This window comes from Dermochelys coriacea, chromosome 24 (genome assembly GCF_009764565.3).
Source record: "Dermochelys coriacea isolate rDerCor1 chromosome 24, rDerCor1.pri.v4, whole genome shotgun sequence".
Lineage (NCBI taxonomy): Eukaryota > Metazoa > Chordata > Testudines > Dermochelyidae > Dermochelys > Dermochelys coriacea.
In genome coordinates, this window is record NC_050091.1 from 15903171 (window position 1) to 15927783 (window position 24613).

The 24613-nt window shown below is 45.5% G+C and overlaps 1 protein-coding gene across 1 annotated transcript; it reads right to left on the reverse strand.

Annotated features, from left to right (window-relative positions):
* Positions 1-1315: 1315 nt before the first annotated feature.
* LOC119847609 (IgGFc-binding protein-like) lies at positions 1316-24085 on the reverse strand. The gene is given in 11 exon segments (XM_038382525.2): positions 1316-1726; positions 6643-6745; positions 6747-6802; positions 6804-6827; positions 6829-6924; positions 6926-7039; positions 7041-7226; positions 13953-14070; positions 16377-16717; positions 20358-20876; positions 24032-24085. Coding segments are annotated over 11 exon segments (2013 nt in total). The 3' UTR covers positions 1316-1324.
* Between the last annotated feature and the right edge of the window lie 528 nt (positions 24086-24613).

The following is a 24613-nucleotide window of genomic DNA, read 5'->3' on the forward strand; positions in this document are numbered from 1 at the left end:
GCATAATTTTACATTTGGCCATATTAAAATGCATATTGTTGGCTTGCATCCAACTTACCATGTGATCCAGATCATTCTGTACAGTGCTTAATTTATAATGAACGAGGTGCCGGGGCTCAAGCAATTAGGTGCTGGCACTCAAGCAACTTGTTATATTCATAACTGATCCAGGAAGCCTGGAGGTGCCGGGGCTATGAACTTCCCAGCTTAGAGGTGCCGGGGCTCAGCCCTGGTAAGCCCTGGCACAAATTAAGCCCTGATTCCACAGCAGCAAGTCTTAGAGCCCAGGTCAATTAACTCAAGCCCGTGGGGCTTGCATTATGGGGCTAAAAATAGCAGTGTAGACATTTTTCCTGCTTGGGCTGGAGTCTGGGCTCTAAAACCCTCCCCTCTGGATTCTGAGGCTCACTGCCATGGGGTTTCTTTTGCAGTGTAGACATACTCCGAAAGCAACAGACTGTAGGGAGAAGGACAGATGTGGCCATGGAAACAGGCATTCACCGACAAAGAAGGGAATATCAATAGATAACAAACACACCTTGAGGGGCTGATGTCAGAGGTCCAGGCATTCCCAAACTCTGCGTCATTCGAAGCTCTCTCCCCACTGGGCAGGATTATATCATCCCTGCGATCCCCATTGAAGTTCCCACACATCCCGCACAGCTGCTCCCGATACTCCGGGCCCACACGGACAAACAAGGCATGGCGGCCATTAAACTGGATCTCCAGGTTGGCCTTTGCTTTTAGAGTCACCATGTTCTTCACCCTTGTGATGTTGGCCATGGGTCCCAGCTGAGCTGGTAAAGGAGTCTTCACACTATCAACCTGTAACAAACAGTAGTCTGCAACTAAGGAGTCCTATCCTGACTGGCTAATATCTCTGTTGACAAGGGATCACAAAGGGAAACGCCTTCCACAGCAGCATGGCACTGAGATACCTGCCATGGAAGCGCATCCTGTGATTCACAGAGACATTATACAGGGAGCTGCTCTGCAGCTCAATTACATGATACCTCGAACCTCACCACACTCAGCTGAGCAGGAGCTGAGAGCAGCTATAATGCCCAGCTGAGCAGGACTCTTAGGAGAGGAGTCTCAGCAAGTTTACATGGAGCCGGGATCACAAAAACACAACTCCAGCATAAAGCTCAGAAGTAGTAGGAGCTCACGGGAAAGCCACTATTGAGGTTCTCTATAACATACAAAAATAGCAATCCCCCTCTGATTAGCTATGGAATTCACCTAGTCACCTTGCCACTATTAGATTCTCCTTCCAGTTGTGTCTGTTTCTTCTCTGCCCCTTTCTGATAATGGGTCAAAGAGCTCAACTCACCAGAACATCTTTCCCTCGCTCCAGAACAACATGGGAATGAAAATGGCCAGTTCTGAGCCAAAGTTCCACTCGGTAAATGAAGGAGACCCGGGGATTCCGGAAATTCCTGTTTGTGGCCACCACCCGGAAGGAGAAGTCGAGGGAGGAGTTGCAGGTGTGCGAGATCTCGTAGGCGCACGTGCCCTGGAAATGGGCCACCGCCCCATCGAAGGTGAAGTAGTGAGGGTCCCCTGTCACTGTGCAGGTGGTCAGCTGGCTCTGGCAGCCCAACTTCCCATCCTTCACAGCACACTGCTGGCCGGGGTTACAGCTGGCGGGGACGCAGTGAAAATTTAAAAGGCCGTCACAGCTGCACCTTTGGGTGCAATCAGCGAGCCAGAGAAAGTCCCCAACCTGGGATAAAGAGAGAGATTGAAAGAGAAGGGGGAGAAGAAATCAAAATATCATCAAAATATTGTCACAAACACATTAAGAAAATCTGAGAAATGAGACCCAAAAAAAGAAACAAGCCCCAATTCTCATCAAGAGATGTTTTATATGTGATTCTGACCAACAAGAAGGAATTGGTAATGAATCTGAAGGTGGAAGGCAATTTGGGCAAAAGTAATGATGAAATCATGCTAGATTTCATGATTCTAAGGAAAGGAAGGTGAATGCAGCAGAATAAGGACAATGAACTTCAAAAGAGAGAGAGAAAGAGAGAGGGAGGGAGCTGGCAGTTTGTCAAGGGGACAATATTAAATGCATAATTGCAAATTATCCTGATTCGAAGGAAAGACAGGAAGAATACTAAAAGGCCAATATGGCTTCATTGGCAGCTCTTTAGTGACCTGAAAATCAGACAAGAATCCTGTAAAAAGTGGAAAAATGGACTAATTGCTAAGGAGGAGTACAAACGAATAGCGCAAGCTTAGGGACAAAATCAGAAAAGCTAAGCCCTGGACTACACTACAGAATTAGGTCGATGCAAGGCAGTTTACATCAACCTAACTCCACATGTCTACGCTAAAATTTCACTCCCACCGATGTAACTCGTCTGCTACTCCAACTTAATAATTCTGCTTCCATGAGAGGTATAGAGTCAATGTCAATGTAAAAGAAAAGGAGTACTTGTGGCACCTTAGAGACTAACAAATTTATTAGAGCATAAGCTTTCGTGAGCTACAGCTCACTTCATCGGATGCATTTGGTGGAAAAAACAGAGGAGAGATTTATATACACACACACACAGAGAACATGAAACAATGGGTTTATCATACACATTGTTTCATGTTCTCTGTGTGTGTGTGTATATAAATCTCTCCTCTGTTTTTTCCACCAAATGCATCCGATGAAGTGAGCTGTAGCTCACGAAAGCTTATGCTCTAATAAATTTGTTAGTCTCTAAGGTGCCACAAGTACTCCTTTTCTTTTTGCGAATACAGACTAACACGGCTGCTACTCTGAAAAATGTCAATGTAGTTGGCTGACGTAGTGTCAGTGTAGACACTGCATTGCTTACATTGACTGTTGCAGGCTTTCATAGAATCACAGAATCATAGAAGATTAGGGTTGGAAGAGATCTCATGAGGTCATCTAATACAACCTCCTGCTCAAAGCAGGACCAACCTCAATTAAATCATCCCAGCCATCAGAAGCCATCCCACAGTGCCCCACACTGGCAGTTCAGCCAGTGCAAGTGCTCCTCGTGAAGGCATACACCACTGACAGAAGCGCATAGAGTAGACATGCACAAGTGATGCAATTACTGCAGCGGCTGTATGCTGATATATGTTAGGTTGACTTAATTTTGTCGTGTAGACATGCCCTATGGCACAAAATGAGTTACATCTAGTAAGGGACATAAAAGGCAATAAAAAGAGGTTCCTGAAATACATTAGAAGCAAGAGAAAGATGAAGGAAAGCTTAGGTCCTCTACTTAGTGGGGAAGGAGAGCTAAAAACTCATGATATCAAGAAGGCTGAGGTGTTTAGTGCTTATTTTGCTTCAGTCTTCACCAAAAGTTAATGGTGATTCACCACAACTAACATTAACAAGAGGGAAGGAACACAAGCCAAAATAGGGAAAGAACAGTTTAAAGCATATTTAACTAAGTTAGATGTATTCAAGTTGGCAAGGCCTGATTAAATTCATCCTCAGGTACTTAAGGAACCTGTGGAAGCAATCTTGGAACCTTTAGCAATTATCTTCAAAAACTTAGAGAGGACAAGTGAGATCCTAGAGAACTGGAGAAGGGCAAACATAGTAACTATCTTTTAAAAAGGGGACAAAAAGAACATAGGGAAGTATAGACCATCAGCCTAATTTCAATAGCTGGAAAGATTCTGGAAAAAATTATTAAACAACCAATTTTTAAATACCTAGAGTATAATGGGGTTATAAGGAATAGCTAGCATGGATTTGTAAGGAACAAATCATGCCAACCTAATTTCCTTCTTTGCCAGGGTTACTGGCCTAGTAACCCTGGATGGCGGGGAAGCAGTAGATGGAATATATCTTGATTTCAGTCAGGCTTTTGACACAGTCCCACGTGACATTCTCATAAGCAAACTAGGGAAATGTGGACTAGATGAAATTACGTTAGGTGGGTGCACATCTCTTTGGTACACTCAAAGAGCAGTTATCAGTGGTTTACTGTCAGACTGGGAGGGGTACCTAGTGGGATCCCATGGGGGAAGCAGAGTATGCTTATAAAATGTGCCGATGACACCAAGCTGGGAGGGGTTGCAAACACTTTGGGCAACAGGATTAGAATTCAAAATGACCATAACAAATTGTAGAATTTGTCTGAATTCAACAGGATGAAATTCTATAAAGACAAGTGCAAAGTTCTTTACTTAGGAAGGAAAAATCAGATTCACAACTACAAAATGGGGAATAACCGGTGAGGTGGTAATATTGCTGAAAAGGATTGTAGGGTTATAGTGGATTACAAATTGAATATGAGTCAACAATGTGATGCAGTTACGAAAAAGCGAATATAATTGTGGGGTTTATTAACAAGAGGGTTGTATGAAAGGCACAGGAGGTAACTGTCCCACTTTACTCAGCACCAGAGAGGCCTCAGGTGGAGAACTGTGTGCAGTTTTGGGCACCACACTTTAGGAAAGATGTGGACAAATTGGAGACAGTTGAAAAGAAAGCAACAAAAATTATAAAAGGTTTAGAAAACCTGATGTGTGAGGAAAAGTGAAAAAACTGGCTATGTATAGTCTTGAGAAGAGAAATCTGAATGGGGACCTGATAACAGTCTTCAAATATGTTAAAGGCTGTTATAGAGAGGATAATGATAATTGTTCTCCATATCCACTGAAGGTCAGACAAGATATAATGGGCTTAAAATGATAGCAAGGGAGATTAAGGTAAGATATTACGAAAAACTTTTTCTCTATAAAGGTAGTTAAGCACAGGAACAGGTTCCAAGGGAGGTGGTGGAATCCCCATCATTGGAGGTTTTTAAAAATAAGTTGGACAAACACCTGTCAGAGCTGGTCTAGGCTTACTTGGTCCTGCCTCAGCCCAGGGGCTGGACTTGATGATCTTTCGAGTTCCCTTGCAGCTGTGTATTTCTATGATCCGTCACAACCTCTAACAGGTGCCAGCCCTAATCTGGTCTCCTCCTTGCTCACAGCTCCCTCCCTCACCCTGAATTCCCCAGCGAACAGTCCTGAATACAGTAGTTAAATTAACTTATTCTCCAGCCATTAACTCCATCCCCATTCTCCTCTAGGAACACCTGCAGCCCTGCCTCCTCCCTGCACACACGCTCCTTGACCTACAATCCACCCAAGATTGCTTTTAAGGGTGGGAGGCTGCCCCACCATATCTGGCCTCCTGGGGCCCTGGCTGCAACAAATGGTACAATTCACACCTCTCAAAGCGACAGTTTTGGGGATGCCCAGTGTAAAGGGAGGAGGAGAATTTGAAAAAAAAAAACCACCCCATTGTCAGCATGGTTTTATTGCGGGGATTCATCATGTAGCATGATTCGTCCTGCAAGTTAAGAACATCAGACCATAAGAAGTGCCACAAAGTCTCTGACCAATGGTCCGTCTAGCCCAGTATCCTGTCTCTGACAGTGCCCAATACCAGAGATTCAGGTGGAGAATAGAGAACATGGTAGCTGAGTTCTGGAATAGGCTTCCAATGGAGGTTCTGGAATCCTCATCACCAGAGGTTTTTAAGAACAGGTTGGACAAAAACCTGTCAGGTATAGTCTAAGGTCTACTTGGTCCTTCCTCACTGAAGGGGGCTGGCCCTGATGACATCTAATGGACCCTTCCAGCATTACATATCTATGATTAATATTCTGATCTCCTTGAAAGGAAGAGAAAACAAAGATAGATAGATAGATAGATAGATAGATAGATAGATAGATAGATAGATAGATAGATAGATAGATAGATAGATAGTTCTAGTTCTTTTCCAGGGAACATACACTAGAAAAAAAAACAATCAGATTCTTCAGTCCTTGACTAAAGCAAATCAGATTCTCTCTCATACTGTCTTTCACTGTCCTGAGTTGTCAGGTCTGAGAGAGAAGTGGAAACTCACCCCATAGTAGTGTCCGTTCATGTTCACAGCCACAATGCTCTGGCAGGACACACTGATCCCCACTCATAGGTACCCGTCATTACAGAAACACCCTTCAGAACACAGGGAGCTGCAGTGATTTTCAAGAAAGGAGCCTGCACACAGGTCCCGACAGGGGGCTCACAAAGCTTGTAGTGACTGTTTGCTGGGCAGCGAGGGTCTGTGAAAATTGGAAGAGGAAAGGTGTTCAGAGATTTGGACAGGTATGAAACAGGTATGCATCTGATGAAGTGAGCTGTAGCTCACAAAAGCTTATGCTCAAATAAATTTGTTAGTCCTCTAAGGTGCCACAAGTACTCCTTTTCTTTTTGTGAATACAGACTAACATGGCTGCTACTCTGAAATTTGGCATGACTGTATCTTACCCTTCCACTGTTATTAGTGAGGGCTTTGGGCTTGATGTGTCTCAATTCCTCTTCAAAATAATAATGAAGGAGAGAAAACCTAACACAGAAGACTATGGGTCCTTTACTTTGATGGCTCTGAATTCACCCTGGAAAGAGAGTCACACCCTAGACCTGGCTGATCTTCTCCTTCTGTAGAATATAACTCAGGCTTGTCTTTGACATGTCTACAATCCCTTTGTCAGATGTCAACTGGGAACTGGATAGCAGTGGAATTTGAGTTCCTGCTGCAAATATACATGTAATCTGATATAGAGCATCACGTAAGGAAAGCCAGACCACCACCAGCACACAGTCCAATAGCACAGTTACACAGTGCTGCTTACCACAGAAAGACTCATTCCTCCAAGGTGAGATGGTGACATTCGCTCTCTGGCAGGCGGCTGCGTATGTCTGAATGGACTCGCACAGGGCACTGCCTCTCCCCTCCTGACACACATAGGTCAAAGATGCAATCAGACAGATAGGTGGCCTGGGTCAATCTGGGAGTGGCAAGCCGGAGAACGGCCCATCAGGGTCCTGAATCACCCAGCACCGGGACTTGGACTGCACCAGACTTTCCTCATCTTCACACAAAGGGCAGGAATCAGGGCAAGCCGTTGTCACAGCCATGGACATCATCAGACTTCTCAGCCAAAGCCAATGGAAGGCGTCCCTTCCCATGGGAGACATTCTGCATCACAAAATCATCCTCAGCCGCTCCGTTGAAGGTTCACGCAAAGCCCGCAGGTCTGGCCTCGGTACTCAGGGGGGAGGCTGACAAAGAGGCTGTGGGCCAGGTCATAGCTCACACTCAGACCAGAGTTGGCTTGCACAACTGTATGAAACCCATCCTGATAAATGATGATTCCTCTTCTCTTGAGATGCACCGGGAGAGTCAGAGTCACCCCATCAATCTGAGTGAGGGAAAATAGCACCAAAGAGATCAATGTAGGAATGCAGTCAGAGATAGGGACCATTCTGGTCTTTTACTCCCTGAGTCCCTTGCATGACCCAGGCCAGGAAAACTTCACTCAGTAATCCTGCAGTGGAAGTGAATTATTCTTCTCTAGTATATAAATGATACCAGCAAGCCCAAATCTTGTGGCTGAACTATAGTATGTCCTTTAGAAAGATACGAATCTCCATAGGAATACGCCAAGTGAGAATAAATCAACCACTTCTCTTGGAAGCTCTTTCCCATAGTTAATTGCTCTCACTGTGACAATGCTCCTTTCCAAAATGTTTTCTCTCATCTGCAATTTGAATTATACTAATTTCAACTTTCAGCCCCTGAATCCTGTCATTCTTTTGTCTGCTGGCTTAAAGGGAAACTCAGAGATTTTCTCCCTACTTACAGACCTGATCAAGATGCTACTCACCTCAGCCAGGGCATTGTCAAGCTAGGCTTTAAAAACCGCTAAGGATGGAGATTCCACCATCTCCCTAGGTAAAGCATTCCAGTGCTTCACTACCCTCCTAGTGAAATGGTGTTTCCTGATATCTATCTAGACCTCCCCCACTGCAAACTTGAGACCATGCTCCTTGTTCTGTCATTTCCACCACTGAGAACAGCTGAGCTCAATCCTCTTTGGAAACCCCCTTCAGTGAGTTGAAGGCTGCTATCAAATCCCCCTTTGCTGGGGTGGAACCATAATGTTAGAAGGGACCGCAAGGGTCATCTAGTCTAACTCCTGCCAAGATGCAGGATTTGTTGTGTCTAATAAGCTAAAGATGTGAGATGTGAGGTAAAGATTTTTAAAAGATGTGAACAAATTGGAGAGAGTCCACAGGAGAGCAACAAAAATGGTAAGAGCATTATGCTCTGATGCACCCCAGAACAGTAATCTCAAAACACATGGAAATCACCAGCAGGTGATCAATCAAAAATGTAATAACCAACAAACCAGTTATGTTTTCTTCAGACTGCTGCTGGACCTAAAATACAGTGCAATTGTATCAGTATGTAGCAGTGAGCCCTGAGTAAGACGCACACACCCACACTATGTCCAACACCATACACATAGGTATTTGGAACACTAAGCTCAGGAAGCAGGAAGCAGGAAACAAACAGGAACAGGGATCAGGAAGGCAACGCACACACATGCCAATCATCACAAACTGTCTTTGGAAACGTGAGCTCTGAAAAAAGGTTTAAAGAACCTGGGCATCGTTTAATTCTAGAAAAGAGAAGTCCGAGGGGGGACGTGATAAACAAGTACATACATATGTAAAGATTGTTACAAAGAGGACAGCAATCAATAGTTCTCCATGTCCTCCAGTAAGGGTAGGACAAAAACCAGTTGGTTTAGTTTGCAACAAGGAAAATTTATGTTAGATATTAGGACAAATTTCTAATTCTAAGGAAAGTTAAGCTCTGGAACAAGTGACATGGGGAGGCTGTGGAATCCCAGTCATTGAGGTTATTAAGAACAGGTTAGACAAACATTTGTCAGGGTTGGTCTAGGTATACATGGTCCTACCTCAGTGTGGGTGGGTGGGAGGGGGGCAGGGAAGAAGATGGACTAGATGACCTTTTTATGTCCCATTCAGCCCCACATTTCTGTTGATTTTACTCCACCTCCTCCAGGCCACAAACTATAATACAGGATCAGTTGGGATTGTATATTTGGGGACTGTTTGAGGCTGATCAAAAATGATCAAGGGAACAAAGGCTCAAACAGCCTTGTGATCACTCTCTCCCTGTGTGATTAGCAAGGGAGTAGGGCTGATCTAGGACAGAAGGCCTTAAAAGCCAGACACTAAGTGACCAAGGGGAGCTAGCAACAGGAGGCTGCAAAACAGGGAAGTTTTTAAGAGGGAGTTTTATATAATTGCTATGGTTAGGAAGGCCGCATCACCAGTGCCAACACTGCTCCTGTCTCCTCCACCAGCACGTTCACCACCACAGACAACCTGACCATGGGTGCCTCTACCCAGCTCCTGATGTGGATTTGCAGATAGAAAGCCAGGCTGGGGGGCCATCCAGTGGGAAAGGTGCCTGCTGGTGGAATCTCTCAGGAAGCAGGTGGGAGAGCTACAGGAGGAGGTGGCTCGGCTGAGGAGCATCTGTGCCCAGGAGAAATTCATTGAGAGAGTTTGTATGAAGACGTCCAAGGCTGAGGATGCTATCCAGCTAGAGAGGACTTCTGTCACACCACCATGGGAGGAGGATGTGGCTCTGTCACAGGGAGGACACTGGCTGCTGGTTACTTCTGGCAGCAGGCAGTGCTCCACCCCTACTCCCAACCCACCCACCATAGTGATGAAGAACAGTTATACTGCCCTGGCAATGAGCGAATAGGAATCACCCCCAAAAGATGGAGGAGGAGAAGCCATGTACCCCCAAGGTTGGTAGGATTGCAGCTACCACCCACAGGAGGAAACATAGGGTAGTGGTGGTTGTTGACTCTCTTCTGAGGGGGACAGAAGCACCCATCCGTCAGCTGGACATGGCATCCTGGGAAGTATGCTGCCTGCCGGGCGGGGGGAGGCACGAGCACCCATCGGTGCCAGGAGAAGTTGGTGCCTATGTGTTGGGAAAATAATACAGCAGAGCACAGATTATCCAACGAGTTCTGGGAATGTATTGGAGACCATTTTTTATTTCAGAAGGTAGAGAAAGCTACTAGGGAAGAGGCTATTCTAAACTTGATTTTGACAAATAGGGAGGAATGGGTAGAGAATTTGAAATTGGAAGGCAGCTTAGGTGAAAATAATCATGAAATGGTAGATTTCAGGATTCTAAGGAATAGTAGGGAGGGAAAACAGCACAATAAAGATAATGGATTTCAAGAAGGCAGAGACTTCAGCAACTCAGGGAGTGTGTAGTTAAGATCCCCATGGGAAGCAAGTCTAAGGGAAAAAATAGTTCAAGAGAGGTTGGGCAGTTTCTCAAAGAGACATTGTTAAGGGCACAAAAGCAAATTATCCACTGTGTAGGAAAGATAAGAAGTATGGCAAGGAGACCACACTGGCTTAAACCAGGAGATCTTCAAAGATCAGAAACTCAAAAACAGTCCTACAAAAAGTGAAAACTCGGTCAAATTAGTAAGGATGAATATAAACAAACAACACAAGTATGTAGCAGAGATGGATTAAGATTTATTGGGGCCTTGGGCACAAAGACATTTGGGCCCCTGTGATGGGGTGTGCATACCCCGCACTGGACAAGTGAAGCCTTGCCTGTGGGAACTGGAGACCCTCCGAGCCAGACCATAGGCTTTGGCCAATGGTGCCATGAGGGAATCACCCACTCTGAGGAAGCCTGGGCCTTCCTACTTGAGCTGCCACACCCCTGGGGGCGGCCCTTCCTCCTCGTCGGATATTGGCCATTGTGCCTCACTAACCCCACACCTAGGGGCTGCAACATTGCTCCGGCCACTGGGTCACACTGCCCTCTACCTGAAGGCTGTTTATATTGACACTGGGCCATTGGGCCTCACTGCCTTACGCTAGGGGCTGCGACATTGACTTCGGCCATTGGGGCCACTCACCCCATACCAAGGGCTGTTTATATGAACCCTGGCCTGCACCCTGAGGTGGTTATATTGACTCTGGCCACTAGGCTGCACGGCCCTGTATGCAAGGACTGCTGGAAGTGACTCTGTCCGCTAGGCCATGCTGCCCTGAATGTAAGGGCTACGGTAAACTGACTCTGGCCATGGACTCTAGCCCCCCTGCTCCTCCAACTCCTCCCTAAATGGGCATCCTGCCCTGTGGCCGAGGAGCTGTCAACTCCTGACATGACCCCACGGGCACCAGGAGCTCTGTGCTCCCGCTGACTATGGGTGCCCATGCCTCTGCTTGCCCCTGCTTGGGCATTCCCCTGGTGCTCGCCTTGGTTCCCTCTCCCACCCTGGGTTCAGCTCCAGCCCCAGTGACCCCAAGGAGCCCCTTCCTCCCTTCTGTGGCATCTCCGCGTTCCAGGCTCCAGGTTTTCTCCCTGCCCCAACCCGACTCTACTCTGACTCCCTGCTCCAGGTTTCCCCCACCTGGCCAACCTGTCCCACCCCACGGCTCTGGTTTCAGTTGCTGCTTCAGGGACACCCCAAGATGGAAACACAGGGGCTGCCCGGAGTGGAGGCAGCCCAGGCCCGGCCCGACATCCAACGTGGGTGGCACCACTGCGGCACTGGCCTCCTGTGACTGCTAGCCGCCTGCTCCGGCAGGAGCTGGAGCTGTCCCCAGGGGCCCTAAATTGGCCGGGACCCCTGGGCACAGTCCCTTGGTGACCATGCGTTAATCTGCCACTGGTCTGTAAGGATAAAATTAGAAAGGCCAAGGCACAAAATGAGATTAAACTTGCTAGAGACATAAAGGGTAACAAGTAAACATTCTACAAACAAGTTAGAAGCAAGAGGAAGACCAAGGACAGGGTAGGCCCATTTCTCAATGAGGGGGGAAAAAAACTAAGTAGAAAATGTGTGGAACTGGCAGAAGTGCTAATTACTTTTTTGTTTCGGTTTTCACCAAAAAGGTTAGTAGCCTATAGGACATTTAACATAGCAAATACCAGTGAAAAGAGGTAGGATTAAAAGCTAAAATAGGGAAAGAACATGTTAAAAATTACACAGACAAGTTAAAAGAACAGGGGGTACTTGTGGGCACCTTAGAGATTAACACATTTATTTGAGCATAAGCTTTATTTGTTAGTCTCTGAGGTGCCACAAGTACTCCTGTTCTTTTTGCGGATACAGGACTAACACGGCTGCTACTCTGAAATCAGACAAGTTAGATGTCTTCAAGTCACCAGGGCTTGATGAAATATATCTAGAATGCACAAGGGCCGACTTGAGGAGATATTTGAGCCATTAGCTATTATCTTTGAAAAGTCATAGAGAGTACACTTATAAAGTTTGCAAGTGATACCAAACTTGGAGGGGTTGCAAGAGTTTTGGATGATAGGATTAAAATTTAAAATGATGTGGAGAAACTAGAGAAATGGTCTGATGTAAATAGGATGAAATTCAATAAGGACAAATGCAAAGTACTTCACTTAGGAAGGAACAATCAGTTGTCACACATATAAAATGGAAATGACTGCCCAGGAAGAAGTACTGTGGAAAGGGATCTGAGGTCATAGTTAGGGCCCTACCAAATTCACGGCCATGGAAAAACGCATCACGGACCATGAAATCTGGGTCTCCCCCTATGAAACTGGTCTTCTGTTTTGCTTTTACCCTATAGTATACAGATTTCACATTTCTCTAATTGGGGGGGGCCTGACCCAAAAGGGAGTTGGTAGGGGTGGGGGGGTGTCGCAAGGTTATTTTAGGGGGATTGAGGTATTGCCATGCTTACTTCTGCGCTGCCTTCAGAACTGGGCGGCCAGAGAGGGGCAGCTGTTGGTCAGGCGCCCAGCTCTGAAGGCAACGCCCTGCCATCAGCAGTGCAGAAGTAAGTGTGGCAATACCACACCATGGCATTCTTACTTCTGCACTGCTGATGGCGGTGACTCTGCCTTCAGAGCTGGGCTCCCGGCCAGCAGCTGCTGCTCTTCAGCAGCAGCACAGAAGTAAGGGTAGCAGTACCACCACACCCCTTACGAACACCTTGCAACCCCCACCCCCCAACTCCTTTTTCAGTCAGGAACCCTACAATAATAGCAACATGAAATCTCAGATTTAAATAGCTGAAATCATGAACTTCATGATTTTTAAAATACAATGACCATGAAATTGACCAAAATGGACTGAAAATTTGGTAGGACTCTAATCATCGGGGGTCACAAGCTAAATATGAGTCAACAGTGTAACACTGTTGCAAAAAAAGTGAACATCATTCTGGGATGTATTATCAGGAGTGTTGTAAACAAGCCATGAGAGGTAATCCTTGTGCTCTACTCCACACTCATTAGGCCTTAAATGAAGTATTGTGTCCACTTCTGGGTGCCACATTTCAGGAAAGATGTGAACAAACTGAAGTCCAGAGAAGAGCAACAAGAATTATTAAAGATCTAGAAAACGTGAGCAATGAGGGAAGATTGAAATTTGGGTTTGTTTAGTCTGAAGAAGAGAAGAGTGAGAGCGCAACATGATAACAGTTTTCAAGTACATAAAAGGTTACAAGGAGGTAGGAGAAAAATTGTTCTCCTTAACCACTGAGGATAGGACAAGAAGAAATAGGCTTAAAATGCAGCAAGCGGGGTGGGGTTCGGTTGAACATTATGAAAAACCTCCTAAGTATCAGGGTGGTTAAGCACTGGAATAAATTGCCTAGGGAGGTTGTGGAATCTCCATCCTTGGAGATTTTTAAGAGTAAGTTAGACAAACACCTGTCAGAGATGGTCTAAATAATACTTAGTCTTGCCATGAGTGCAGGGGACTGGACAAGGTGACCTCTCAAGGTCCCTTCCAGTCCTATGATTCTATGAGTAGTGCGCACATAAAGTCTGTGGTGTGCAAATGTGAACATAGGTGAGGAATTTAGGGAGAAACCTATCATCTGGTTTGCAGCTAGACATTAAACCCATACTGTCCTCTTAATTGGGGGTTTTAGTTATAAACTGCCTTTAAACTGGACTGGTGTAGAGCAAAAATTGCAGTGACTGGTTTACTGGGGCAAGGTGGAAAAAAAAACCTGGGAAATGATTTTTTTTTCCAATTTATGTTCTTTGAGTTAATACTTTCCCAGTGAATTACCTTGACTGTCCCGTGCTGCCCTCTCTGCAGATGGATCTCAGTCTTGTTCACAAGGACAAACACCTCCGAGGTCACAGCCACAGGAACATGGGGCAGGTTTCCATTCTTCACTTCCACTCTGAAGAAGGGAAGGACTTGATGCCCCACACAGTTCGCAAGACATATTTGCAGGGCCCTGGGAAATTGTATCGCTTCCCATCAAACGTAGTATAATGGGGCAGACCAGAAGCCCAGCAGAGGCGTGGTTCGCTCATGGCACCCATAAACCCCCTTTCGAGTGCCACAGAATTCCCCAGGGGCACAGGCTGAGGAGCGGCGAGCACTGGACAGTGCGGGAGGAGCCGTCACATCTGCACATCTCTGGCAATTTCTCCTCCCAGAAGCTTCCCCTGCCAGGTGGTATCTGCCATTGTGGGTGCAAGCCAGCACTGCTCTGAGGCACACAGTCAGTGCCCACTCAGCACCAAAGCCAGGGTCACACTGGCACCCTTCTGCACAACGCAGTCCGGCAGTGGGAGGGCACAGCTGGGTGGCACAAGAGGCCGGGCAGGAAGGTCCACAGAGCTCATAGTGGCTGTTGGGGGGCAGATTAACTCGGAAAGGGACATGGACAGAGCAGTGTTAAATATAGAAGGAATGCTCCAGGGAATCCTTCCAGGCAGTAAACCCAAGGGAAAGAATGAAACTGGAGATAATAAGACAGAGCATGAAAATGAGAGAATAGGATAAACAGTTGTGTGAAAAAAATATTTTCATATTGGTTGGAATTTTGAAATGTATCTGAGCAACTTGGAGCAGGAATCCCAAGTGGGATTTGTGCTCCTAAATCATATAGGCACTTGTCAAAATTCTCCCCATTAGAAATAGCAGTTTTGCATCTACGATAAACACTGTTCTTCTGCTTATTAGTATTTTCTTCATTTCAAATTGTATCTGACATAAGAGCTCTATTGAAAAATAATGACTCCTGTGTTTTCTTTCAGAGTAGCAGCCGTGTTAGTCTGTATCCGCAAAAAGAAAAGGAGGACTTGTGGCACCTTAGAAACTAACAAATTTATTTGAGCATAAGCTTTCGTGAGCTACAGCTCACTTCATCGGATGCATTCCGATGCATTCTGAGCTGTAGCTCAGAAAGCTTATGCTCAAAATAAATTTGTTAGTTTCTAAGGTGCCACAAGTCCTCCTTTTCTTTTGGGTTTTCTTTATCAGCATTGTAGTGCTGGCTCAGTACCTTGTTAAGGCACTTTGGGAGACCTGACATTGAAAGCAGGAAAGGTACAAATCCCACGTATCAGAAAAGCTAATTTGTTCTGAATACAGAAAACTGGGAGATAATGAAATAAATATCTGTTTGTCTTCATAGATTCATAGATACTACGTCAGAAGGGACCACTTTGATCATCTAGTCCACCTCCTGCACAGCGCAGGCCACAGAATGTCACCCACCACTCCTATGAAAAACCTCACCCATGTCTGAGCTATTGAAGTCCTCAAAGCATGGTTCAAAACTTCAAGGAGCAGAGAAGCCTCCCTCCAGTCAAACCATGCCCCATGCTACAGAGGAGGCAAAAAAAACCTCCAGGGCCTCTCCAATCTGCCCTGGAGGTAAAACTCCCTCCCGACCCCAACATGGCAATCAGCCAAACCCTGAGCACATGGGCAAGATTTCACCAGCCAGATACCCAGGAAAGAGTTTTCTATAGTAAATCAGTCCCATCCATCTAATATCCCATCTCAGGGGATTTGGCCTATTTACCCTGAATATTTAAAGATCAATACTACCAAATCCCATTATCCCATCAATCCATCTCCTCCATAAACTTATCGAGTAGAATCTTAAAACCAGATAGATCTTTTGCCCCCACTGCTTCCCTTGGAAGGTTATTCCAAAACTTCACTCCTCTGATGGTTAAAAACCTTCGTCTGATTCAAGTCTAGGAACTTCCTGGTGGCCAGTTTATACCCATTTGTTCTTGTGTCCACATTGGTGCTGAGCTTAAATAATCCTCTCCCTCTCCTATATTTATCCCTCTGATAAATCATCATCTAGAGATTTTTATATTGATCTTTAAAAGGGAAGACATCAGAATGTCAAACCAGGAGAGCCTGCCCTGACCAATGTGGCTCAGGCTAATGTCTGAGCTGTTCAATAAGAGAGGAAGTCTTACTAAAGAGCGTGTGTTTGGAATCATCAGCTTACCACATCCAGCCCGCTGTCTCCATGGCTCGATGGCAATGCCGCGACTTTGACACTGCTGGGCATAACTGCGAAGCACTTCACACAGGATCTTGTGGCTGCCCCGAGTCGTGCACATATCCCTCACGCAACTCTCTAAGTGAACCTGAGCTTCAGCAGGCTTATTACACTCTTTAAAAGGCCCAGTAGTATCTGTGATAACCCCGCAGCAGTGCTGAGATTTGTACTGGACTAGCTCTACTTCGTTACATTGGGCTGGGAGCCCAGTGGCCGTGCAGTGAAAGGAGGAATCGGCATCCTTCCAGTTATTGCCAAAGGTGACAGCGTCATGGACCACAGAACCGCTTGGGGTTCGAAAATCATCGCTCCGGTTCCCATTGAAGTCTCCACCAAGTCCACAGAGGAACCCAGAATAGGCTTCAGAAACAGAAACCAACACATAGTAGGACCAGTCATAGGATACAGAAAGGCCAAAATCCGTCTGAACCACAGCAGATGAGCCACTGAAATAGGCATAGAGTTTACCCGATGCAAGGACTAGGGGAAGATTGACCAGGGTTCCATTCACCTAGGGGGAAAACAAGACATGCAGAAATCTTTAAGAATGGGATGCTTGTCTGGCATGGGAACATCAGGATTCCCCCTGTGATGAGGATTCCATAGAAGGCATGTAGAAGTCTTTACGCTATCTTCCCCACCTCAAGGGCAGGGAGGGCCATGACCATGGCTGGAGAAGGGGGATGCCAGAGCATACACATTACCAGTTTTTGTACTGCTGGTGCATCCCTTCAAGACAGCTGCATCCACTCTGATTTAGAATGGCCTTGTGGCTCTTGCCCAGCTACTTATTGGGAAAAAAAGCAAAATGTTAGAGAAGTCAGAAATTATCTCACCTGCACCTGGCCATACTGCCTGCTGCTATAGCAATACGCTCACCATAGACATCTAGCTCTACCGTGTGCGTCCAGACACTACATGGAGCCCCTGTGCACATTCTCTACTTTGATGGTGAAGTTGGGGAGTTTCCCAGGGGTCCACAGTATTGCTCAGGGTGTATTTGCAGGCTCCTTGATAATCAACATGACTCCATCAAAAGTGGTTAGTGGGGGTGGCCAAACGCCCAGCAGTGCCATATTTCACAGGGTAACAGCCTCGCTACCATCCACAACGCGCATGTCTCCATAGCCCCACAGGCATGATCCTGGCACTGCATGGGCTGGGCAGGCTGCTGGCAGCTGCATTTCCTGCTGCAGGTGTCTGTCAGGATCACCTCCCCCAGCTGGTGATATTGACCCTTCAACGTGCAGCCGCACTGTCTCAGGGATACACATACTGCTCCGCTGAGAATGTAGCCTTTGTTGCAAACACAGCCCTCTCTACAAGGCTGGGTGCAGTACAGGGGAGCAGTGGAATCCATGCAGCTGGCAGGACAGGCACTGGCACAGGGTTCGTAATGGCTGTTCTCTGGACAAGTGATCCCTAGAATCAAAGGAAGTAGGAAGGAGAAAATTATTAACGCATCCTGAATCATATAATGAACCATATTTGAGCACCTGCAACTCCCACTGAAGTCAGTCGAAGGGTTGGGGCTATTAGCTGTAACACCAGACAGCAGTCTAGGCTGTGGGTGTCTAGACCAGGACAGAGGGAGACCCTATTTATTGATAGGAAGTGCCACAGTTTGCATTAGTTAGTCGGGAGTTAGCCAGGTAGGGAGAACTACTGCTTTCAGTTTATTTAACTGCCTAAATAAACGTGCCTCTGTACTCCATGCCACACACTATAGTATCTCTTCTGTACCTTGCAGGAGCAAATACAATATCTGGATTTCACACATCACTGCCCTCCTCAGCCATATGTCCCTTGATTCCCATTTCTGAATCGAGGCTATAACATCCCTCTTGGTCCGCAAGTTACCTCAGGAATTTTATGCTTCACCACCATGTCCTGTTCTCCAAACCATTCAACACCTTTCTCTGCATCAGACCTTTTCTATCTCCTCCTCACCCTAGGGAAGCGTAGTGCTCTCTCCCATGCTGTTCCTGTCCCCCACCTGAAACATCACAGTTCCATACCATTCAATTCAATGAGGCATTATTGGCATGACCAGCTATGCTGCCCAAGTGTAGGAAAAAGACTGACCCCTCGGGTATCTGTGAGAGGCAGGTATTGTCCACCCAGAATAGGGTTACATACATTTGGGGTTTGATCCCATGTCCTTTGGTCACTTCTGTCCATGCCTGATCCAGTGACAGATGGCTACATAACACAATGTCATCTCTGCTGTCCCAGGGTTACATGCCTCCTCTCTGCAGATCCTGATTCTCTTCCATTCCTATCTATACTTGCTGCTTCAGCCTCCCTTTCTGACTAAAAAAATCACGTCCCGCTCTCCAAGACTGCAGCATTCCCCTCTAGGGTCAACCATTCTCCCCACAAAGTATTCTGCTGTCTCATCCCCTGTTCTAAAGCATCTCCAACCCCTTCTCTGGGCAAGGTATTATAACCTCCAGCAGGTCCAGGTAATTCTCAGCAGGGGTGGATGGAACTGGAGAAGAAACCTCCAAGGTAAATTTTGTATGAATGTAGGGGACTGGACCAATACCAATGTACACTAGCTGAAGATCTGGTTGTGAAAAGAAGCTATATTATAGCATCATATTCTTAACTGGCAGAATCTTGCAATCATAATTAAAGTACATAGCCACATATGTACTTATCTGTTTAGAATCAAATAATAATAAGTCACACTTTATATTAAGGTTCCATTTATAAATAGTTCATAAATGATTAACAGATGTTTTAATAAATGATCAAATGACTGTCAAAGAGTTCTATTGGTTAACAGACTACATATAACCATCTATCTGTGTCATAGCTTTAAGACCAGAAGGAACCATTAGATCATTTAGTCTGACCTCCTGGATAGAACAACTCATACTGCTCATGTCTGTAACATGCTTATAGTAACCATCAATCCTGTATTAACTTTTTATAAGGCAGTTATAAATTTAACTATATCCTAAAGTTTGAGTGAAACCTATGTATGTTTAATATGAGATTTAAATGATTATAGGTGATACAGATGGAGTACAAATAATGAAAATTAATTATATAGTTTCAGGAAATAACCCAGATCATTAGACAGCAAAAATTACACTTTAAGTACCAGCCGTGCATACTGTACTCTACTGGGAATAACATATATTCTGAGAAAATCCTGTTATTATTATTTACTATTTGTATTAAAGTAGCATCTAGACACTTGAACCAAGATCAGGACCTTGTTGTGCTAGGCACTGTACAGATACTAACAATAGTAAGAAACAGTCCCTGCATCAGAGTTTACAATCTAAATAGACAACAGATAGAGAAAAGGATTACTACCATCATTTACAGATGGAGAACTGAGGCCCACAGGCTTGCCAAAGGTCATGCAGGAAGTCTGTGGCAGAGCAGAAATTGAACCCAGACCCCAGTTCAGTACCTTGCCCAAGGGGTTCATCCTTCTTTTCCAATATAGATGAAATTGTTAGCAATAATGACACCAATAATTTTATTTCTTACCTGCCCTTCCACCCCAAGTAAGTGGAATCCGAGAAGTAAACAAAGGGTCTGATTCTAATCTCACAGCTGCATACATCAGAAGTAACTCCACTGGAGCCAGTGTGGAAATGAGATCAGAATTAGGCCCAAAGGGTATTTCCTGTGTGACCTTGGGCGGACTTTGGCCTATGAGGGTGTGAATTGCAGTGCACACTAGCATGCTGTGCTCTAACTACCCCATGCTGCTGGCATAAACTAAAAGGTGACTAGTTCACGCTAGCACAGTCCTATATGAAAGACTATGTTAACATGAACCTTTTAGTCCACCCCAGCAGCGTCCACATGGGGCAACTGGAGTGCAACAATTTGGTGTACTCTGCAGTTCACATCCCAGGAGTCCATACTGTGGTGCAACATAAACATAGCCTGAGTTTCTGCGTGGCTCAGGTCCCTCTCTATGGAGAAGCAGTGCCCTGCCTCACAGAAATTCTGTGAGAAAAAAAATGTTTTGAAGATTGTGAGGCAATCAGCTATTACGGTAATGGAGGCCATATAAGTGCTTAAGATCCTTTGCCCACGAGATGGTTAGTTAAAGATTTGTAGAGATTTTACTCACCACAAAATTGGTCTGCTCTCCATTGCCCAACAGTGATGTTGGCTACCTGGCAGCTCTCTGCATAAGCACCCAGAACCCCACACAGCACAGTCCGATTCCCCCTGGACGTGCAGAGGTCATATATACAGTTTTCCACCAAGCCTGCGGGGGATAGGGCCTGAGCGCAGGCTGTGAAGGGGCCTGGAGACATTTTCATAATGCCGCAGTAGTCATGGCCAGAATAATGAGCCCGTTCAGCAGTGGGACAAGAAGGCAGCTCCTGGTCCTCCACACACTGGCGCCTGTCACCCTTCACCTGCCAACTTGTGGCAAAGAGAGCAGCTGACGTGACTAAGGTGCCATTTGGAGTCTGGAAGTCATCGGAGGGGTCACCCGTCAGTGTCCCGCACAGGCCGCAGGTGAAGCCATGGTAAGTCGAGGGCACGGTGACCTCCACATGTTGAATCCCATCATAGGAAATCTCCACCCCAAAATCAGTGGCAACTTTCATGGAGAAGCCATTCTGGTGCACTTGGATCTTCCCATTGAGAAGAGCGACCGGAAGGAGAGACTTTATCCCATTCACCTAGCAGGGGATTGATAAGAATAAAATACTGAGCTCTTCTCTAGCAATCTTCATTTTAAAATACTCTAGAGGCATTGGGCCAGATCCTCATAAATCGGCACAGTTCTATTGCCTTCAGCTGAGCTGCACTGATTTACAACAGCTGAAGATCGTGCCCCCTCCTTATAATCTATAAGAATTTATGTAGGGAGCAGATTTCTGAGAGAAGAGGGCTCTTAATCCAGCAGACAAAAAGGTAGAATAAGAATCAATGGCTGGAAGCTGAAGAAAAAGAAATTCAGACCAAAAATTAGATGTATTTTTTTAACAGTGAGGAGAATTAACTATTGGAACAACTGACCTAGCAATTCTCCATCGCTAAGAGTCTTTACATTAAAAACTGCATGTCTCTTTTAACATATATGCTCACCTTAACCAGAAGTTTTAGGACTGATGAAGCAATCAATGGGTGAAATTCTGAGGCCAGGCTTAATAATCATAAGGGACCACCCTTCTAGCCAGAAAATCTATGAATATATGGCATCTAAAGACCTGAAACGGTTGTTTTTAAGACTGGATTTTATTTTATTTTTAATTTACATTAGAAATCCAGATTGTACCTACCTGTTTTTTCCTGAAAGACCCTATGGTCGACCAGAAACCTAATAAGGTTATGACATTAGAGACTCCATGCTAGTAAACCACACTGATTGAGAGGGGAAGAAAATTTCATTGAGACTGTTTAAAACTCTTTGTTTTGTTTGCTTGTTTTGTTAACTCCTGTTTAACTCAAAAGCTAAGAAACACTTGGGAGAAAATAATCTCTTTGCCAAACAGACTGCACTTTTACCTACCTAAAAGGTCCCAACAAAGAAAACAACAGAACACCACTAGCCATCCCCTTCAGTCCCCAACTAAAACCTCTCCAAAGCATCATCAGGGATCTACAACCTATCCTAAAGGATGACCCATCAGTCTCACAGATCTTGGGAGACAGGCCAGTCCTTGCTTACAGACAGTCCCCCAACCTGAAGCAAATACTCACCAGCAACCATACACCACACAACAAAAACACTAACCCAGGAACCTATCCTTGCAACAAAGCCTGTTGCCAACTGTGTCTGCATATCTATTCAAGGGACACGATCATAGGGCCTAATCACATCAGCCACACTATCAGAGGCTCGTTCACCTGCACATCTACCAATATGATATATGTCATCATGCGCCAGCAATGCCCCTCTGCCATGTACATTGGCCAAACTGGACAGTCTCTACGTAAAAGAATAAATGAACACAAATCAGATGTCAAGAATTATATCATTCAAAAACCAGTCAGAGAACACTTCAGTCTCTTTGGTCACTCGATTATAGATCTAAAAGTGGCAATTCTTTAACAAAAAAACTTCAAAAACAAGGGGACAAGAGACTGCTGAACTGGAATTAATTGCAAATTGGATACAATTACTTAGCATGAATAAAGATTGGGAGTGGATGTGTCATTACACAAAGTAAAACTATTTCCGCATGTTATTCCCCCCCCTCCACTGTTCCTCACACCTTCTTGTCAACTGCTGGAAATGGCCCACCTTGATTATCACTACAAAAGGTTTCACACACACATACACACACACCCGCTCTCCTGCTGGTAATAGCTCACCTTACCTGATCACTCTCGTTACAGTGTGTATGGTAACACCCATTGTTTCATGTTCTCTGTGTATATAAAATCTCCCCACTGTATTTTCCACTACATGCATCCGATGAAGTGAGCTGTAGCTCACGAAAGCTTATGCTCTAATAAATTTGTTAGTCTCTAAGGTGCCACAAGTACTCCTTTTCTTTTTGCGGATACAGACTAACACGGCTGCTATTCTGAAACCTGGCACAAAGTGGTAATTTTATGTAATATTTTTCTTAGTGATATGCCTGTCAATTACTTCCTTGACTAGGGATAAGAACCTGCTATTGGGGCAGAGCAGGAGTTGTGAGGTATTTGTGTCACTTAAAAAAAAGTACGAGGAGTACTTGTGGCACCTTAGAGACAACAAATTTATTTGGGCATAAGCTTTCATGGGCTAAAACCCACTTCATCGGATGCATGCAGTGGAAAATACACTAGGAAGATATGTATATACACAGAGAACATGAAACAATGGGTGCTGCCATACCACCTCTAACAAGACCAATCAATTAAAAGGCGGGCTATTATAAGCAGGAGAAAAAAACTTTTATAGTGATAATCAGGATGGCCCATTTCAAACAGTTGACAAAAGGTGTGAGTAACAGTAGGGGGAAAATTAGCATGGGGAAATAGTTTTTACTTTGTGTAATGACCCATCCACTCCCAGTCTTTAGTCAAGCCTAATTTAATGGTGTCCAGTTTTCAAATTAATTCCAGTTCCTCAGTTTCTCGTTGGAGTCTGTTTTTGAAGGGGTTTTTTTTTTGAAGAATTGGGACTTTTAGGTCTGTAATTGAGCGACCAGGGAGGTTGAAGTGTTCTCCGGCTGGTTTTTGAATGTTATAATTCTTGACGTCTGATTTGTGTCCATTTATTCTTTTGCGTAGAGACTGTCCGGTTTGGCCAATTTACATGGCAGAGGGGCATTGCTGGAACATGATGCCACAAGTACTCCTCGTTCTTTTTGCTGGTACAGACTAACATGGCTACCACTCTGAAATCTATGTCACTTAACTGACTGTGGTGGTATGAATGAGCCATTAACTGGCTGAAACCAACCCATATTAATAGAGGCTCCAAAAAGACAATGATGAACCCAAGGACCTAACAATGGACACCTAACAATGGGAAACTCTGGCAGATCAGACATGTGAACATAGCAGGAGTCCTGCAGGAGGAGATCAATGGACCAAAGGGTGTCAGGTAGCTGTCTTAAGAGCTGGCCTTTGGAGAGACACAAGAGCTCTCACCTGAGGTTGGGACTGACAAAGAGGGAGCCCGAGCCAAAATGGATTCTGCAGCAGCCCTGATGCTGGCCAGTCTGAACTCTGCCTCTACTTTTGCTTCTCTGCACTAAGCTGAGGACTTCAGTGCTGGGCTCCAGCTGATTAATAAACCCTGTTCTGATGTAAAAGGGCCAACACTCATTCAGGTGCATTGGTCCCTGAAAAGGGTAAAAGTTTCTGACCAGGAGTCTGCCTCAGTTGGACTCACTGGCCAGAGCTCCTGGCATGAAACAGGAGGGCTGGAGCCCTGAGGCTCAGTCATGGCCTCCCATTAAAGAAGTGTGGGAACCCTTGTGGGGCTGGCACACTGAAGGGGTTCCTTCAAGGGACTGTTTAAAAGCTGGGACATAGCAGAGATCCTGTGGATTGTGACCCCTACACCAGTGTCTTCCCAGTGTAGTACCTAGGTGTCCTGAGTATGGCCAGTGACACCAGTCCTTCCCCACCCAGCGGGAGGGCAGGGAAAGCAGCTGTCAGGGCCCCCCCAGGGCAGGAATTCTGGCCCAGCTTTCCCAGTCTGGAGCTTCAGCCAAACTGGAGCAGCCTGAGATGAGCTGGCACTTACACAATGATTGCCATCACACCCTCGTTTTCAGGAGCAGAGCACTGATGACAACACGCCCTAGGGGAGCCCTTTTGTTGGAGTAACTGAAACAGTAACCAGTGCAGGTAGGCGGCGATGGGAAAGCGTCTGCCTACAGCCCCAACCAGACAGCAAATGTTACTGCCACTCTGCCCTTGGGGCAGATGAGGGGAAGGGGCTGAGGGGCAGGTGCGGGGAGGAGGGCTG